This window comes from Panthera uncia, chromosome D1 (genome assembly GCF_023721935.1).
Source record: "Panthera uncia isolate 11264 chromosome D1, Puncia_PCG_1.0, whole genome shotgun sequence".
In the NCBI taxonomy this organism is placed as follows: domain Eukaryota; kingdom Metazoa; phylum Chordata; class Mammalia; order Carnivora; family Felidae; genus Panthera; species Panthera uncia.
Window position 1 is genome coordinate 58,478,886 of NC_064808.1, and position 17,278 is coordinate 58,496,163.

Below are 17,278 nucleotides of genomic sequence, written 5' to 3' on the forward strand. Positions count from 1 at the left end.
TTATATTTGAGAGAAAGAGAAAAACAAAGAAAAAGAGAGAGAGAGAGAGAGAGAGAGAGAGAGAGAGAGAACACAAGCAGGGGAGGGGCAGAGAGATGGAGAAAGAATCTGAAGCAGGCTCCGGGCTCTGAGCTGTCAGCACAGAGCCCAAGGCGGGGCTTGAACTCAGGAGCAATGAGGTCATGACCTGAGCTGAAAGACTGAGTCAGCTAGGTGTGCCATTAAGCATCTTTTAATATGTAAAATACCTCACATTTCCCGCCCAGTAATATTTCCCTGTATATCCTGTGATGGTACTTAGATTTAAAGGCTTGATCAGATTGATGTTTTTCTTATAAGACCACTTCACAGGTGGTACGGTGTGCTTCCCTCAGGAACAATATGACACCTGTTTCTCTTTTGTGATGTTAGTAACCACTGGTAATCACTGCCTCGATTACTAATTCACTAAAGTTGTAAAACTGCTGTACAAGTCCTATCATTCTTCTTTATTTATTAATGGAAAACTTCTATAAAGAGAAACTTCCCTTATCAACTAGCTGGTTATCATGAAGTTCAATTTGTACAGGAAAAGGGAGGATTAATGCTTGATTCCTTAATTTACCAGTTTCCAAAATAAGTTGATTATTTATTATCATTACTTGTTATTATATAAAGAATCTTCCAAAGATGACTAATGCAGTGCTTATTTGCCACTATTTATTTTCTTTGCTTAAGTATTGTTCAAATCTTTTGCTAATTTTGTAATTGGATGGTTTGTTTACTATTGAATTTTGAGAATTCTTTACATATTCTTTATCAGATGTGTCTTGCAAATATTTTCTGCCAGTCTATGGTATGTTTTTTCAAAACCAGGTTTTCCTTTTGCTTAGAAAAACAGAAATTTACTGTCTTAGCTCTGGAGGCCTGAAGTTCAGAATCAAGGTATGAGCAGGGCTGGTTCCTTCTGAGACTATGAAGAAGACTGTGCCAGGCCTCTCCAGCTTCCGGTAGCCTTGGCATTCCTTAGCTTATAGATGGCATTCTCTCTGCCTTCACATCACCTTCCCTCTATGGATGTTTGTTTCCAAGTCCACCCTCACCTTTTTGTACAGTGTATATATTAAAGGCATTATATATGTTTGATCTGATCCCCATTATCTCTCTGTATTGTAGTAAAATAAACACAACATAAAATTTACCATTTTTAGTCAACATACATTTTAAGTGTACAGTTCTATAGCATTAAATACATTTACGTTGTTGTGCTGTTCTTATAATTACTTAAAAGTGTCTTTCTAAGGAGCTTTTAAGTTTTGATAAAGTCCAATTTAATCTAGTTACTTCTCTTATAGGTTAAGTTTTGGTGTCATATCTAAGAAATCTTTGTCTAATCCAAGGTCACAAATATTTTCTCCTATAAGTTTTATAGTATTAAGTTTTACTTAATACGTGAAAGAAATTAAACTAAAAACTTTAAAGAATATGTCTGTATTCACATAGCAAAATCTAACAATCAGAGGACGGGTTGGAAACATGCTTTCTTCATTCTCCAGAAACCCTCCTTCAGCCTGCAGGTCTCTCAATTTTTCACTCCGCAGAGTTACCTGGACCAGCTTCTTAATAAGCACATCTGACCATGTCGTTGCTCTGTTTAGGAACCTCGTTTAGCTTCCCCACACTTGTGGGGCAAAGCTCAGGCTCCCCAGCACTGCATACAAAGTCCTTCACAATCGCTTCTCTGCTCATTTCTCCCTCAGAGCCACGTGAACTTCTCAACATCCCTGTCCATGCTGTGCCATTTCGGCCTTCCCAGCCTTCATCTGTGGCCATATGCTATCGCTCTGGCTAGAATGTCATTCCTTAGCTTACTTTTGGTACTATCTTGTAATTACTGATCTATACTTCTGCCTTCTCTATAAAACCGTGAGCAACTCAGAGGTAAGAACTAGTACTGTCTTTCACATCCTCAGAACCTGGCACAGAATCAGACTCCGTAAAAAATAAATCAGGAAATATTTTTCTGAATGACTTTATCAATATTATGAACTACTAACATGCCAAGCATTTTACATGAATTCACTTTCAATTCTCATAAGAAACAAATGAATATGTGGAATTATCTTCACTTTATACTTGAGAAAACCAAGGACCAGAGAGAATAAATAACTTGTCCAAAGTCACAAAGTTGGTAGGACACCCTGAATAACTTCCAGGTGTTCTTCTCTTAATAGGATTTTCTTTTTTTAAGTTTATTTATTTATTTTGAGAGAAAGACAGAGAGAGGGTGCAAGTGGGGAAGGGGCAGAAAAAGGGAGAGACACCATCCTGAGCAGGCTCTGTGCAGACAAGCGATGTGGGGCTTGAACTCAGGAACCCGTGGGATCATGACCTGAGCTGAGATCAAGAGTCGGAGCTTGTGGGTGAGCTACCCAGACAGCCCACCTAATATGACTTTCAAAGCTCTGCAAGAGCTGGTCCCACTCACCTCCAGGCCTAATCTCATACCACACACGAAGTGCTCTTTGTACAGCCAGGCTCTCTTTTGGTCCCTCCACTGCCCATGCTTCTGCCTACCACAGTTTCTAGACTTGCTGCTCCTCTTCCTGGAATAGCCTTATACCCCGCATTCCCAACTCTTCCTGCCATGTGAGAGCCTAATTCCTTCTTCAGAGATCAGCTTCAGAAGCCTTCCCTGCTTGCTGCACCCCCTTAGCCCCTACAGACCAAGTGCTTCTATGACATACTCCCATGGGACCTCACTCCTTTCTGTCATGAGCTCCTCACTCAGCTTATTACTATACCTTCATTATGTTGTATCTGTCTACCTCCCTCATACCTAAATTATAAGGTCCACGAGAGCAGCACCATGGTTCCTGCTCACTACTGTATCCTCCTTAACACAGTGCCTACCACATAATAGGTGGTTAATAAACACAAAACAACAACAAAAACAAAAACAAAAAAACCCAGGTGAAAAGGAAAGACCAAAGACAAGGACTGACAGGTTGATTCTAATCTGTCTGGTTCTACATGCCATGAACTTAACCATTAGACACAATGCTTCCCATATGAACAAATCACCACCACTGATAGGAGGCAGCTATATTGATAAATTAGAAAAACTATATTCAAAGTAATAAGAAAATAATTTTGACTGTGTTTCTTAAGAAATTCCTAGTTATACAGCTGAGCTGTGCAGATCTGTTCTAGGACATGTTTACTAAGCATCCACTAAGTGTATGTTACTACATTGAACCCTGAAAGGAATACGATGAAGGGTACAACATGGTCACTCTCTTTAAGTAGCTCATAATCTCACAGAATGCCTGGATGGCTCAGTCAGTTGAGCACCGGACTTTGGCTCGGGTCATGATCTCACGGTTTGTTGAGTTCGGCCCCGCACCAGGTTCGCTGCTGTTATCACAGAGCCAGCTTTTGATCTTCCCTCTCCCTCTCTCTCTGCCTCTCCCCAGCTTGTGCATGGGCATGTGCTCACTATCTCTCTCTCGCTCAAAAATAAAAATAAACATGAAAAAAAAGTAGCTCATGATGTCATCAGGGAGGTGAGATAACACCTGCCATTAATGATAAAATGTGAAAATGTGAAAACTGTAATAAGAGATACATAAGCATGCTTGGCCCTGTGAACAATTCTGTACACCAAAACATTGCTTGGAACATAGCTCAGATATTTAGCAAACATGTCCTGAGCATCTACTTGTGTCAGACACTGCACCACACTAGAAATAAAAAAATGAAAGAAGCCAGGATCCTGCCCCCTTAAGAAGTTCTCAGTCTTGTGAAATAAAGAATTAAATAATCAAAAAACATCCTGATCTATGCTAAACACAGGGTGACACAGGAGTACAAAGGAGTGCTACTTAACCCACTTGCTGTGGGTTGGTTAGGGAATATGCTGCCTGATGCAGATCCTGAGAATACGCATGAGTCTACTAGGTGAGAAGTGGCTAAAAAAGGAAAAGAAAAGTGGCAGAGGCGGAAAACTTACAGTGAAAGAAAAATGGTGAGGAAAAGCATGCTGATTAGGGGAGTGACTCCAGTATAAAGTTCAAGACGAGGAATGGTGGAAAAGAATGCAAAAAAGGAAAGGCGGGGCTAGGTTGCAGGGCCCACCCACGGAGAACAATGCACAGAATGCTAGCTTGTCTTCTGAGGAAAAAAACACATGAAAAACTATAGATACAGACTTAAAATTCAGGAAAGAGCTTACCAGAAGTGCTGAGCAACTGAGAAAATTGATAGGAAATTTCAAAATCAAAGCACCCAATCCATTTTCTGAAGCAGACAGCAGAAATCTGTAACAAGTCTTAATGACTACATCCAATACCTACCCCTTTCACAGTATCTGAAAAACCAAAACCAAACCAAACGAAACCAGAAAAGAAACCAGAGACCAAATCTCATTTATTAGTATTTTGAAAAGCTTCGGTAGTCACAAATAAAATCCCAATACTTGAGAAAAATAATTCAAGAACCACAGAGTTGTACAGCCTGGGAGGCTAATCTGTGTTCTTATCCTGGCACAGCCACTTATTAGCTCTGTGACCTCACACAAATTACTTTCTTTTCTGTAAAACTCCAAGGTTGAATGAGTCTATTCCCTAAGATCCGTTTCTGCTTTAACATCGTATGATTCACTAGAAGAACTAAATCAAATCAAAGGCTGAAAAGAATTCTTCATTATTTAGCCCCTGCCCTAATTATCTGTAACCACTTCTCTCCCTGCTTCTATTACTTCAGCTCTATGCTACTTCACAATGAATGCCTTTTAATTCCTCACATGCATCATACTCACTCTTACCTCTGGATCCGTAGACACTGCTCCCCTGGTGCCCTTCCACCCCCACCACTGGCGTCATCCCTTCCTAAGAAAGGATCTCACCAAGTCCTACTCCTCCTTCAAGTGTCCACTACAGCAGTCCTTCCTCCTTCCCCACCTCCCAAGCTTACCTCAGACAATTCAGGTCACAACCTGTCAGTATCCTCGGGGAACCCTGTGTTTTCCCCATCACAGCCATTCTAAGCTTTCTTTTAGTTTCCTGTTTAACAGCGAGTCTTCTGCACTTGGCAGAGGTGGGTACTAAAAAGCTAGAATGGCGCTGCCCACATACTACTGCATCCCCAGTACCTAGCACAACGCCTGGTTTAAAAAAAAAAGTGGCACTCAGTAGTTACTGGTGAAGAAACGAGTAACAAACTGAAGACTCACCTCTAACACAGCCAGGACGGTGTCAAGCTGATCCTCTCGGAGGGTGATATTGTTAGAAATTTTTCTCATGGTGTGTATGGACTGCAGACGTACTTCCTCAATTTCATCATTAAACATGTCGACCAGGAAATCAAGGCACTTCTCAGCAAAAGAGGGTGAAGATTGGGCCAGCATGCAGAGAGCCTCCACAGCAGCAATGCGGACCTCTACAGAAAAGGAGACAAATAAAACCGCACATCAGGTTAAGAGCCATGGGACGAGTCCAAGGATTCTTTCTCATTCAGGTTCGCCTTTCGCTTTCTACTCCTCTCACTTGACAAGCTCTCTCTGGAAGATCTCCTCCATGCCCACAGATTTGGCTACCGCCTTCACGGTGACCTAAGAACAAGGACTTTGGTGTCAGAGGGACTAAGGTTTAGATCCTGACTCTGGAGACATGTGATCAAGCCACACTTCTGTCTCCAGTAAGTGAATTTCTTGAAAACTAAAGTTCTTATTTAACTCAGTACTCCAACCACAGTACTCCACTCCATACTTTTTTTAAAAAAAAACAGATTTTATATTACATTAGGATTAAAACAGACTAGGTATCATTTTCGCATTTTAGAAATAAGATTCAGCAAAGTGAATAAACTTGCCTTAAAGTGAGTAAGAACACAGATAAGACTAGTACCCAGGTCTGCTGATTCTAGACTAGCATCACACAGTGGCTAAGGATACATGCTTTAGAATGAGAAAGATCTCACAGTGAATTGTGAAGAGTAATCCCTCCATTAACTTGGAGGGAGATCTTGAATAAGTAACTTCCAGATGCCTCATTTTTTCCCCCTTAACCAGATATAATACTCGTTTCCTTACAAAGTAGTTAGGAGAACTAAATGACATAATACAGGTAAAGCATATAGCACACTGCCTGGCATATATGTTAAAAGCTTAGTAGGTCTCAGCTACAGCATAGGCATGGGTCTTATAAGCACTCTGAAAACAGAGGCATGTCTTCTCTTTGTATGCCCCAAACAGGTAACAGTGAAGCCACTAAATTCAGGAAGCCCCTCATTCATTCACTAGTAATGTTTCCTGAATGTGTACTACATGCCAGGCCCTGTGCTGGGACACAAAGATGAGAGATGAATAAGCTATAGACAATGCTCTCGAGATTTCCATACATGCTTCTTTTGTTCCTGGTCCCCACATGGTTCTGCCACGAAATGTACAGTTCCAAAAAAGGAAGAAAAATAAACCACTCAAATTGTGGTTAAAACTCACAAATATAATGTTTTTTGTTTTTTTTTTTTTAATTTTTTTTTCAACGTTTTTTATTTTTTTATTTTTGGGACAGAGAGAGACAGAGCATGAACGGGGGAGGGGCAGAGAGAGAGGGAGACACAGAATCGGAAACAGGCTCCAGGCTCCGAGCCATCAGCCCAGAGCCTGACGCGGGGCTCGAACTCACGGACCGCGAGATCGTGACCTGGCTGAAGTCGGACGCTTAACCGACTGCGCCACCCAGGCGCCCCTATAATTTGTTTTTGTATAAGAAAGATTTCATAGACACTTTAAAAGCAGAGTTACTACATTAAAGGGAGACGACTCATATTGTTATTGGTAGTTATGAATTCTTCCTTTCATCAGAAGGGAAGGATTTACTACACTTCATAATAATGTAATTTAAACATGAAATTGCTAATAATTACAAAGAAAGCCAGAGATGGACCCAAATCTATTAACTGTGGGCTCTTCTGCCTAGGGCTTTACCCATTATGTCACACTAAATCACATGTAACTCTTAACAAATCCACAAAGAGAATCACAGAGACTTCTGATCAGAGGGAGATAATTAGTAGAGACCTGAGCTGATGCCAATTCCAAGCAAAAGCAAAGAAACTTGGTGTTTCACTTTGTATGCGTAATCTGGTAAGTTAACTATTTCTACTAGACTTTTTGGAATGCTGAAATGTATTAGTCTTGGGACACCTGGGTGGCTAAGTCAGTTGAGCAACTGACACTTGATTTCGGCTCAGGTCATGATCCCAGAGCCATGGATCAAGCCCTGCACTGGGCTCCATGTTGAGTGTGGAGACTGCTTAAGACTGACTCTCTCTCTCTCTCTCTCTCTCTCTCTCTCTCTCTCTCTCACACACACACACACACACACACACACACACTCTCCCTCTCTCTCTCCCCCCTCTCCAGCGGAAGGAAGGAAGGAAGGAAGGAAGGGAGGGAGGAAGGAAGGGAGGAAGGAAGGAAAGAAGGAAGGACATGTATGTATTACAGTCTATTTAAGGGTTCAGAGCAAAGGAATCAGCTATGCCAGAGGGGAGAAAAAAAAAAAAAAAAAAGACTGATCCTTGGGTGCCTTAACATGTGTAATAAGATCCTGGCTTTGCTACTTATTAGCTTTGTGCTTAGTACTGAAGACACAAAGATGAACAAGAAAGAGAAGGTCTCCCAGGGCATACAGACAAGAATAGTTAATTGTATTACAAAGTGTTGTGTACAAAGTGATGAGTGGTACAATGAAAAGTAGAGGGAGTGTAAGAAAATACAGCAGAGGTATGTAGCCCACTCAATAGGATCAGAGGCAACTTTTTGAAACAAGTGACCTCTAAAACAATACCTAAGGGAGTTGCTAAGTCTAAAGAAAGGGAAAAAGCCTTTCTAAGTAGAGAAACCTCTAAGTAGAGAAGCCTCTAAGTAGAGGAACCAGATTAACAAAGGCCCAAATGAGAGGCAGAACATGGAACTAGAGGAATCAAAATGTGTGTGATGTGGCGCCTGGGTGGCTCAGTCAATTAAGCGTCCGACTCTTGATCTTGGCTCAGGTCATGATCTCATGGTTTTAAGTTCAAGCCCCACATCGGACTCTGTATTGATAGTGCAAAGACTGCTTAGGATTCTCTCTCTTCCTCTCTCTCTCTCTGCCCCTCCCCCATGTGAACATGCGTGTTCAATCTCTCTCTATCTCTTAATTAACTTAAATTTTCCTGTTTGAAAAAATTAAAAAAAAATAAAAATATGTGTGATACTAGAGTCCACAGCCAATGAAATAAGGCTTCATTTCATTCTCAGAAACATGTCCCTAATTTACCCCAATTTTATAAGTATGACAAAACTAGAAAACTGTGGGTCGCCTGGGTGGCTGAGTTGGTTAAGGGTCTAACTTCTGCTCAGGTCATAATCTCACAGTTCAGATGGCCAACAGGCACATGAAAAGATGCTCAATGTCACTCCTCATCAAGGAAATACAAATCAAAACCACACTGAGATATCACCTCAGGCCAGTCAGAGTGGCTAAAATGAACAAATCAGGAGGCTATAGATGCTGGAGAGGATGTGGAAAAACGGGAACCCTCTTGCACTGTTGGTGGGAATGCAAACTAGTGCAGCCACTCTGGAAAACAGTGTGGAGGTTCCTCAAAAAATTAAAAATAGATCTACCCTATGACCCAGCAATAGCACCGCTAGGAATTTACCCAAGGGATACAAGAGTGCTGATGCATAGGGCACTTGTACCCCAATGTTTATAGCAGTACTTTCAACAATAGCCAAATTATGGAAAGAGCCTAAATGTCCATCAACTGATGAATGGATAAAGAAATTGTGGTTTATATACACAATGGAATACTACATGGCAATGAGAAAGAATGAAATATGGCCTTTTGTAGCAATGTGGATGGAACTGGAGAGCGTTATGCTAAGTGAAATAAGTCACACAGAGAAAGACAGATACCATATGTTTTCACTCTTATGTGGATCCTGAGAAACTTAACAGAAGACCACAGGGGAGGGGATGGGGGAAAAAAAAGAAAGAGAGGGAGGGAGCCAAACCATAAGAGACTCTTAAAAACTGAGACTAAACTGAGGGTTGATGGGGGGTGGGAGGGAGGGGAAAGTGGGTGATGGGCACTAAGGAGGGCACCAGTTGGGATGAGCACTGGGTGTTGTATGGAAACCAATTTGACAATAAACTTATTAAATAATAATAATAATAATAATAATAATCTCACAGTTCAAGCCCTGCATCGCACTCCACTCTGGCAGTGTGAGTATGCTTGGGATCCTCTCTCTCTGCCTCTCTCCCACTCATGCTATCTCAAAATAAATAAAACTTCAAAAATAAACAAACAAACAGAAAGCTGCCATACCTGATACTCACTTTCCAAAGTTCCTTTAGCTAAACCTTACTGACAAACTTATGTAGAACTAAGTCACATAAACATTAATAGTGATGAAATTCAAATGTAAAACTAAACAAAGCAAAAACACGAGTAAAAACTAATAAATAAAATAGGCTCCAGTTACTTGTCTGAAGATAAAATGTGTATTAATAACTGGACTTCTCTCGAGTGAGAGAGGGGGAGGGGGAGGGGGAGAGGGAGAGGGAGAGGGAGAGGAGGGAGGGAGAGGGAGGGAGAGGGAGGGAGAGAGAGAGAGACCTACTATGTAAGTGTAATTCATGTATCAAGTTCACAGAGAACAAAAAAGCAGAGTTGCTTTTACCTAATTTCTATATACAGGCTTTCCATTATCCAAAAGTAGAGGGTTACCACAAAACCTTTCACAAGCTGAAATAACATAAAGCACATATCCCTCACTTTCCTAAAGTTAACTTTATGCCACCTCACTTTTACAAAAGACTTACATGAGTATGGTAAGGACTTTTTTCATGAAAACAAACTCCTCTTTGGATTTCTTTTGGTTAACGAAAACAGGTACTGATGTAGGTCTTTCATAAAAGCAAAGCAGTGTAATGCAAACTGTAGGAAAGTGGGGAAGGTACTAATACACCGAAACTTAATAGCAAACTAGATAAGGTCCAATTTGGGGGGGGGGGGGGGTATTTATTTTGAGAAAGAGAAAGAGTGTGGGGCAGAAGGAGGGACAGAGAGAAAGGGAAAGAGAGAGAATCCCAAGTAGGCTCTGCACTGTCATGCATGGAGCCCCATGTGGGGCTCGAACTCATGAACCGTGAGATCGTGACCTGAGCCAAAATCAAGAGTAAGAGGTTTAACCCACTGGGGCACCCAGGCGCCCCAAGATAATCCAATTCTTACATCTTCTAACAGAAAATTGTCTTTAAAAAGTAATTTTCTTGCCCTTCTAAGAAGTTCTATTCTGAGGTAATTTTTATAGGCATTTTAAAGACCTGAGTTCTAATCCTGATACAAATTTACTATAAAATTTGGACAATCAGTATTATCTCCCCTGGTCTGTTACTCTTACTAAAAATGAGAAGGTTGTAGTCAATCATCTCAAAGCAATGACATTTTTTTATGTGACATAGATAGCATCATATTATGGAAATTCTAAGAGCTTTGCAGAATTTCTATTAATGGCTAAGATAGCCAGATTTATCCTTCTGTCTGAAACAACTAAAAACAGAGATAAGAAAAAGAAACAACAGTATTCAATACACTGGAACATAAGATAAATAAAGGGTAGTGATCCCTAAGAGAAAGGAAATAAATGAGGTGAGCTCTAGAATTATACCCCTTTACTATCTGGGAAATTTCCAGATTCCAGGTCCCCCTGAGTTGAGAAGACAGAGCTGGGAGTCTGAAAAAGCCAATGTGGATAGAGTTCATAACACACAGAGCCTGGAGCCTGCTTCAGCTTCTGTGTGTGTGTGCCTCTCTCTCTCTGCCTCTGCCTCTCTCTCTCTCTCTCAAAAATGAATAAACGTTAAAAAAAATTTTTTTTAAAAGATATCACCTGAGTTCTGATCTGTAAAGAAACTATCTGAGGTCTGAGAAAGAACCAATAAACGGGACTAGAGGGAAAAATCTCCAAAACTCATAAATGGTCTACCACTATTTCAGAAGAGTCTGTTTGAGTTGGGAGAAAAATAAGCCCTAGACTAAATTCTGCCTCAGTCCCACTTAACAAAGCTTAAAAATAAGACACGAAATAACTGTATCCCAGAACAAAGCTCAAGAATATTTATAAGTAGGGACGTCTGGTGGCTCAGTAGATTAAGTGTCCAACTTCAGCTCAGGTCATGATCTTGCAGTCCATGGGTTCGAGCCCCATGTCAGGCTCTGTGCTAATAGCTCAGAGCCTGGAGCCTGCTTTGGATTCTGTGTCTCCCTCTCTCTCTGCCCCTCCCCTGCTCACACTCCTTCTCTCCCTATCTCTCAAAAATAAACATTAAAAATTTAAAAAAAAAGTATCTATTAAGAATATAACAATGTTCATTACCCAATAAAGTAAAATTCACAATGGCTGGCATCCAATTGAAAATTACTATGCATGCATAGAAGTAGGAAAATATAATTAATAAGGAGAAGAAAAATCAATCAACCAAACGAACAAAGAAATCACACAAATTGTAGAATTAGCAGACAAAAACATTAAGATAGTTATTGTAAATGTATTCTCTGTTGACAAAGTTAAAGAAAAGACCAAGCAGATTAAGAAGATATGTATAAGATACTTAACAAACTCAAATTCTTATTCTTATTATTTTTTTTTTTTCTGAGAAAGAGTATGCACAAGTTGGGGAGAGGGTCAGAGAGAGAATCTTAAACAGGTTCCACACTGAGCATGGAGCCCGATGCGGGGCTCAATCCCACAACCCTGGGATCATGACCTGAGTCAAAATCAAGAGTCAGACACTCAACTGACTGAGCCACCCAGACGCCCCTAAACAAAACCAAATTCTAATTGAACTTGTACAAATGAAAACTACAATGTCTGAGATGAAAAATACACTAGGTGGGATTAAAATCAGATTACACATTGCATAAGAAAAGATGAGTTAACTCCAAAACAAAGCAATAAATACCAAAATGAAATGAGAAAAAGACTAAAAGAAAACAGGAATGAATGGGGCACCTGAGTGGCTCAGTCGATTGAGTGTCTGATTCTTGATTTCAGCTCAGGTCATGACCCCAGCGTCATGGGATGGAGCTCTAAGGCAGGCTCCATGCTAAGCATATATCCTGGCTAAAATATTCTTTCTCTCTCTCTCTCTCTCTCTCTCTCCCCCCCTTTGCCCATCTCCCCTCCTCTCTCTCTAAAATAAAGAAAAAAAAAAATTAAATAAAAAAAATAGGAATGAAGCACCCGTGAGCTACAGGACAACCTCAGTAGTCTAATGTATGTGTAATTGGAGTCTCCAAAGAAACATGGGGCCAGAAAAGTATATGAAGAAACAATGGGCCGAAGATTTTCCAAATTCGATGAAAACTATAAATCCACAGATCTAAGAAGCTCAACAAACTTCAAGCATAAGAAACATGAAAACTACACCAAGGCACAGTGTAATTAAATTGCTTAAAGCTAGTGATAAAGAAAAAATCCTAAAAGCAGCTAGAAAAAGACACATCATATACAGAACAAATATAAAAAAAATGGCAGCAGAATGCAAACGAGAAAATGTGGAACATCTTTACAAGACTGATAAAAAAAAAACAACAAAAACCCATTAATCTAGAATTCAATTTCCAGTGAAATATCTTTCAAAAAGAAGGTGAAAGAAAGTTTTCATTAGTCATAATAATAAAAGCTTTGAGGTCAGACATACATGGGTTTAAATATTGCCTCTGGGTGATCAAAAACAAGTTACCGTTATCAATATCAATGATATCAATTTTTACTACCAATTATTAAGTGCTTACTATAAACGGGTCATGTTCTGTGCCAAGTATTTTGTACATATATAACCTCATTGGATTTTCATAATTCAGAAACACTTATAATCAACCATGTCATATAGAAATGCTGGAATTTGAATCCAGATTGACTGAACCCAAAGTCCGTGCTCTTTACCACTGTATTACACCACCTGGGCCTCAATCTTCTGTTTTTAAAATTAAATAATAGTAGGTACTTCATAGAGTGACTATAAAGGCTAAAGGAGACAATACATGTATATTAACCAGTACGATGCCCAATACATAGCCATCACTCAGTAAATGGGTACCGTTATTATTACGCACTCATACTTACCATACATCTCATCTTCCAATCCGTGAACAAAGGCTCCACAAGCTCCTGACTCAATCAAGTTCACAGCTCCCGTATCTATTTCCTCCTTGGGAGCATCATCTCCCCACTTTCTGCCGCTGGAAAACTCCCCTGAACTGTAAAGTTCCTTGGCACGTTCGTGTGCAGTGCGTTTTCTCTGTATAGGACAATGACAATTACCACTTGCAGGAGGTTCATGAGGGAACAGTAAGATGTACATTGGGAACATGGGAAGGTAGGAAATAAGATTGCTCTCTGAGACTTAACATTTTCAAAAGAAAATAATAAATCAGAGCAAAGAACTGTAAATTCAACTTAAAGTAAGACTAAAAGTCACAGGTCTGTCACGGTTGATAGTATTCTTATTGAAGATAGCAAAAGAATGTGCTGATCAGACAGGTGGTTGTTCACCATGGCAACACAGGAAAAGGAAAACCAGAGAGGAAAATAATAGCAGTGTCCCTCCACACCATCCTGAGTAGATAATAACATTGACCCTAGAAAAGAATTTTTGTTTAGTCCCAATAGACGTAAGTCTGAATTTGGTAACACTGTGCTTTATTTGAGCAACACTGCACTTACCACGCAACCTTCTAGTAAATTCCCTTTCTATATAGACTGCCTAAACAGGAATATACTGGCCAACTAAAGTAAATATCCAATTAAATTGAGTTATGTTTCTCAGCATGAATGAACTGTCATTCTGCTTTATGTATCAGCCTCTTATGAATCTTCTTGGTGTGAGTCCACATCCTTGTGGCTGATCATCTCAAAGGCACTGATGAAATATAGCACCTAAGCCTACAAGGATGTGGGTCAGATGAAGTTTACACTCTGTGATGTATCTTAGAAACCCTTGCATTACTCATCCTTCACCATTCACCATAAGCATGTTGTTTTTTATATTTCTACTCTAGTATACACAAGGAACACTTAATCAATCACCAACCTCAAATTAAGGCAATGACCTTCAGGAATCCACATGGTAATGTTTCATTAAGCATAGACAGAAACTCTCTAACCATTCCTAAGAATTTATCTTATGGAATGACTCAAAAGAAGACAAGATCTAATATGCATGAAGATGATATTCTTTATGTAATTTAAAATGGTAGAAAAATTGGGAGAATCTATATAACACAGGGTTAAAAAATTATGTCACATCAACTTAAGATATTATACAACAGTAAAAATGATAAGTATAAAGCTGACTCTCTGAAAAAAAAGCATATGATGTAGTGGTAAATGCAAAAAGTAGACTACAAAATTATCTGAATACAATGATTCAATGTTTACAACATGCATAAGAGCTGGAGAGAAAAGTACCAAAATGACAAGTCACTGTATTATAGCAGCGGGAATATGGGTAAGTTGCTTCCCTTTTCCTTCTATTTATCAAAGATTCTGTAATTCTTTATTATCACTTATATAATTTACAAATTAAGATAATGATATATTAACTTGTACACAGTCCTGACAATTATGTCGGAGAACTAACACAGTCAGGGCATTCCATAAGAGGCACTGTTACTGTTTAGAGAAAGAATTTACTCACTTTTCCATGGAAACTCTGGAAAAGGAATCCTAACATATCCTACAGTCTCATAAAATAAGACCAGACCTTTGTAGTTTCTATATAAGACACAACTTGTGTAAAATATTTCATTAAAATAATTTAAAATTTAATGAAGTAACTTGTAATTTGGTTCAAGTTATTAAGATTTTTAAACTAAAATGTAATCTAGTCACCCAACATTTACTTAACAAATATATGGGTTGCAAAACTAAACCAACACCACTCAGCATATAGCTACACTGATAATGGTTACAGAAACCCAATTTAAACAACAAAGATTTCAAGTTACCCTAAGATCTGACATAAGCTTCTTGTCAAGTGTCTGCTCCAAGAAATGAGAACTGACTTGTTCCATAGAGCCCTGTAAAAACAAAGAATCCAGAGCAAATTAAACAACTTTTAAGACCTGAATATTATCTTAAAATTCAAAGTTTGCAGCCAACTTAAATGCATAAAGATAACATTATTCTCGATAGCAAAGATGCTTATGAGTTCTGAATCATCAGCAAAATAAAAAAAAAAAAAACATTAGCAATAGCAGCAAGCAGCTAAACAGAGCTTACTATGTGTCACACACCATTTATAAATATATTAACTAATTTAGTCCCCCTATGAAGTAAATACTATTATTTGTCCCATTTTATATATGGGGGGAAAAGAAAAGTTAAAAAGAAAAAAGAAAAGAACGCACAAAAAGGTTAGGTGACTCATTCAAAGTCACAGGTAATTTGCAGAGCTGGGCTATAAACCCAGGTTCCAGAATCCTTTGCCTTAACCACTACTCTCCACTATTTCTCCATTCCTTTTCATCCTATTCTTTCCATCATTTGTTCATTCACTCACTCATTCAATAAAGATATATTTACTGAACAACCATTTAACTATATGCCTCCAGTAACCAGGAAGAGCATACAAAAATAAGACATCAATTCTACACTCAATGATCTCACAGACTAGTGAGGGAAAATGGTAAGTAAAGAGATAACTGTATTATGTATAAAATGTTATAATACATATATAAAGGGTACTATGGGAAACTCAGAGAATAAGAAATACAGGGTGGAGGCAGGGAGAGATATATTTGGGGAACCAGTAATCACAAGTGCAAATGCATAAAGAGAGAATGCCATGAGGGAACCATCAAGTGAATGAAACACAGGATAGTGGTGCCAAAAATGAGGCAGGACAGCAAGGGAACAGATCATAAAAGGCCTCTCTCATATCCTTTTTTGTGTTTGTTATGGTGAGGGCTTTGCCATAATTATGAATAATAACTAGACAATCTTTTTTAAACAGTGAGCTCAAAATTATACAAAATATTTTACTTGTATTTAAAATTTTTATTTCTAATAATCCCAAAAATAGTGTAAATTATCCTTTTTTTTTTTTTTAAAGTAATCACTCCGCCCAACGTGGGACTCAAACTCATGACCCCAAGACCAAAAGAGTTGCATGCTCTACTGACTGAGACAGCCAGGCACCTTGAAATATCCTCATTTTTTAGATGAGAAATTGAGGCTGAGAAATTTGGTAATTTGCTCATTTCAAATAAGGGTGAAACACAGATTTACACCTCATAAACATCCTCTTAGCAACAATGTGGCTAATGGACCAGAAAGAATCAAAATGAAGCAGAGGGATGGATTAGCAGGCTATTAGAGCAGGTCCTAGACATTCTTAAGGAATATATTGGCAATCTTCTCTAATTCCTGAGTCAGTAAATATGTAAATGCTTATACAGGCTCGGACTTTTTTTTCCTCCAATCACATGTTCCATAGATAGTTACATGTTCTTTGGGAATATCCTCACCCAAGTTAACACCTTTCCTACAACACCAGGAGAGCAACTGTTGAACTATTTTCACGTAAGTAGTTTCAATTTTTTTTCTTATTTCTACATGGTACAGTTGATGGCCTTCTTTGTTACACAGATCTGAGCCAATATCAAATCCAACAGTCATGTTTTTAATCCAAACATCAATTTTATGAATAAGAACTATAAATTTTTAAGATCTCCTTTAATTTTCTGTTTAGTTTTACCACCAGCATTAACAGTTGGATTTTTAGGGGGCACTTTTTTTTCCTATAAAAATCAAATTTTTGTTTTGTTTTGTTCACTTCACAGTGAACTACTCAAATCCCTAGTCTCAATGCTCTCCTCCAATTCCTTTAGCCGAGCTCTCTCCTGACACAGTAGCAGAGAGGGAGCAGTATTCAAATTCCAGCCTCAAAAATTTACATATCATTATTTGCAACAAATTTCCCATGCTGTCTTGAGACTATGTGAAGCTTTCCATTTTAGTCCACAAATACCAAGAGCTCTATGACATAGTAACCCACTCAAAAAATGTTGGGATCTAAACTAGTACAAACAGTGGAAATAGAAAAGGGAGAGATTCAAAAGAGGTCAAGAAGACAGTCCTGGTAAGAGCTGACAACTCCGTGGATACTGGACACAGAAAGAATTCCCAAATGCCTCTGGGTTTACAACTGGGTAAATGATGGCATCATTCATGAAA

At 38.9% G+C, this 17,278-nt stretch overlaps 1 protein-coding gene across 2 annotated transcripts in view; it reads right to left on the bottom strand.

The window, feature by feature from the left end:
* INTS4 (integrator complex subunit 4) overlaps positions 1-17,278 on the bottom strand; it is a 116,866-nt gene that overhangs the window by 39,492 nt on the left and 60,096 nt on the right. For both annotated transcript variants that reach the window (XM_049619751.1, XM_049619758.1), the window contains 3 exons: positions 15,049-15,120; positions 13,166-13,340; positions 5,213-5,418 (listed from right to left, as the gene is read on the bottom strand). In XM_049619751.1, the coding sequence (XP_049475708.1) occupies positions 5,213-5,418; positions 13,166-13,340; positions 15,049-15,120 (453 nt within the window). The remainder of the gene's footprint in view (positions 1-5,212; positions 5,419-13,165; positions 13,341-15,048; positions 15,121-17,278) is intronic.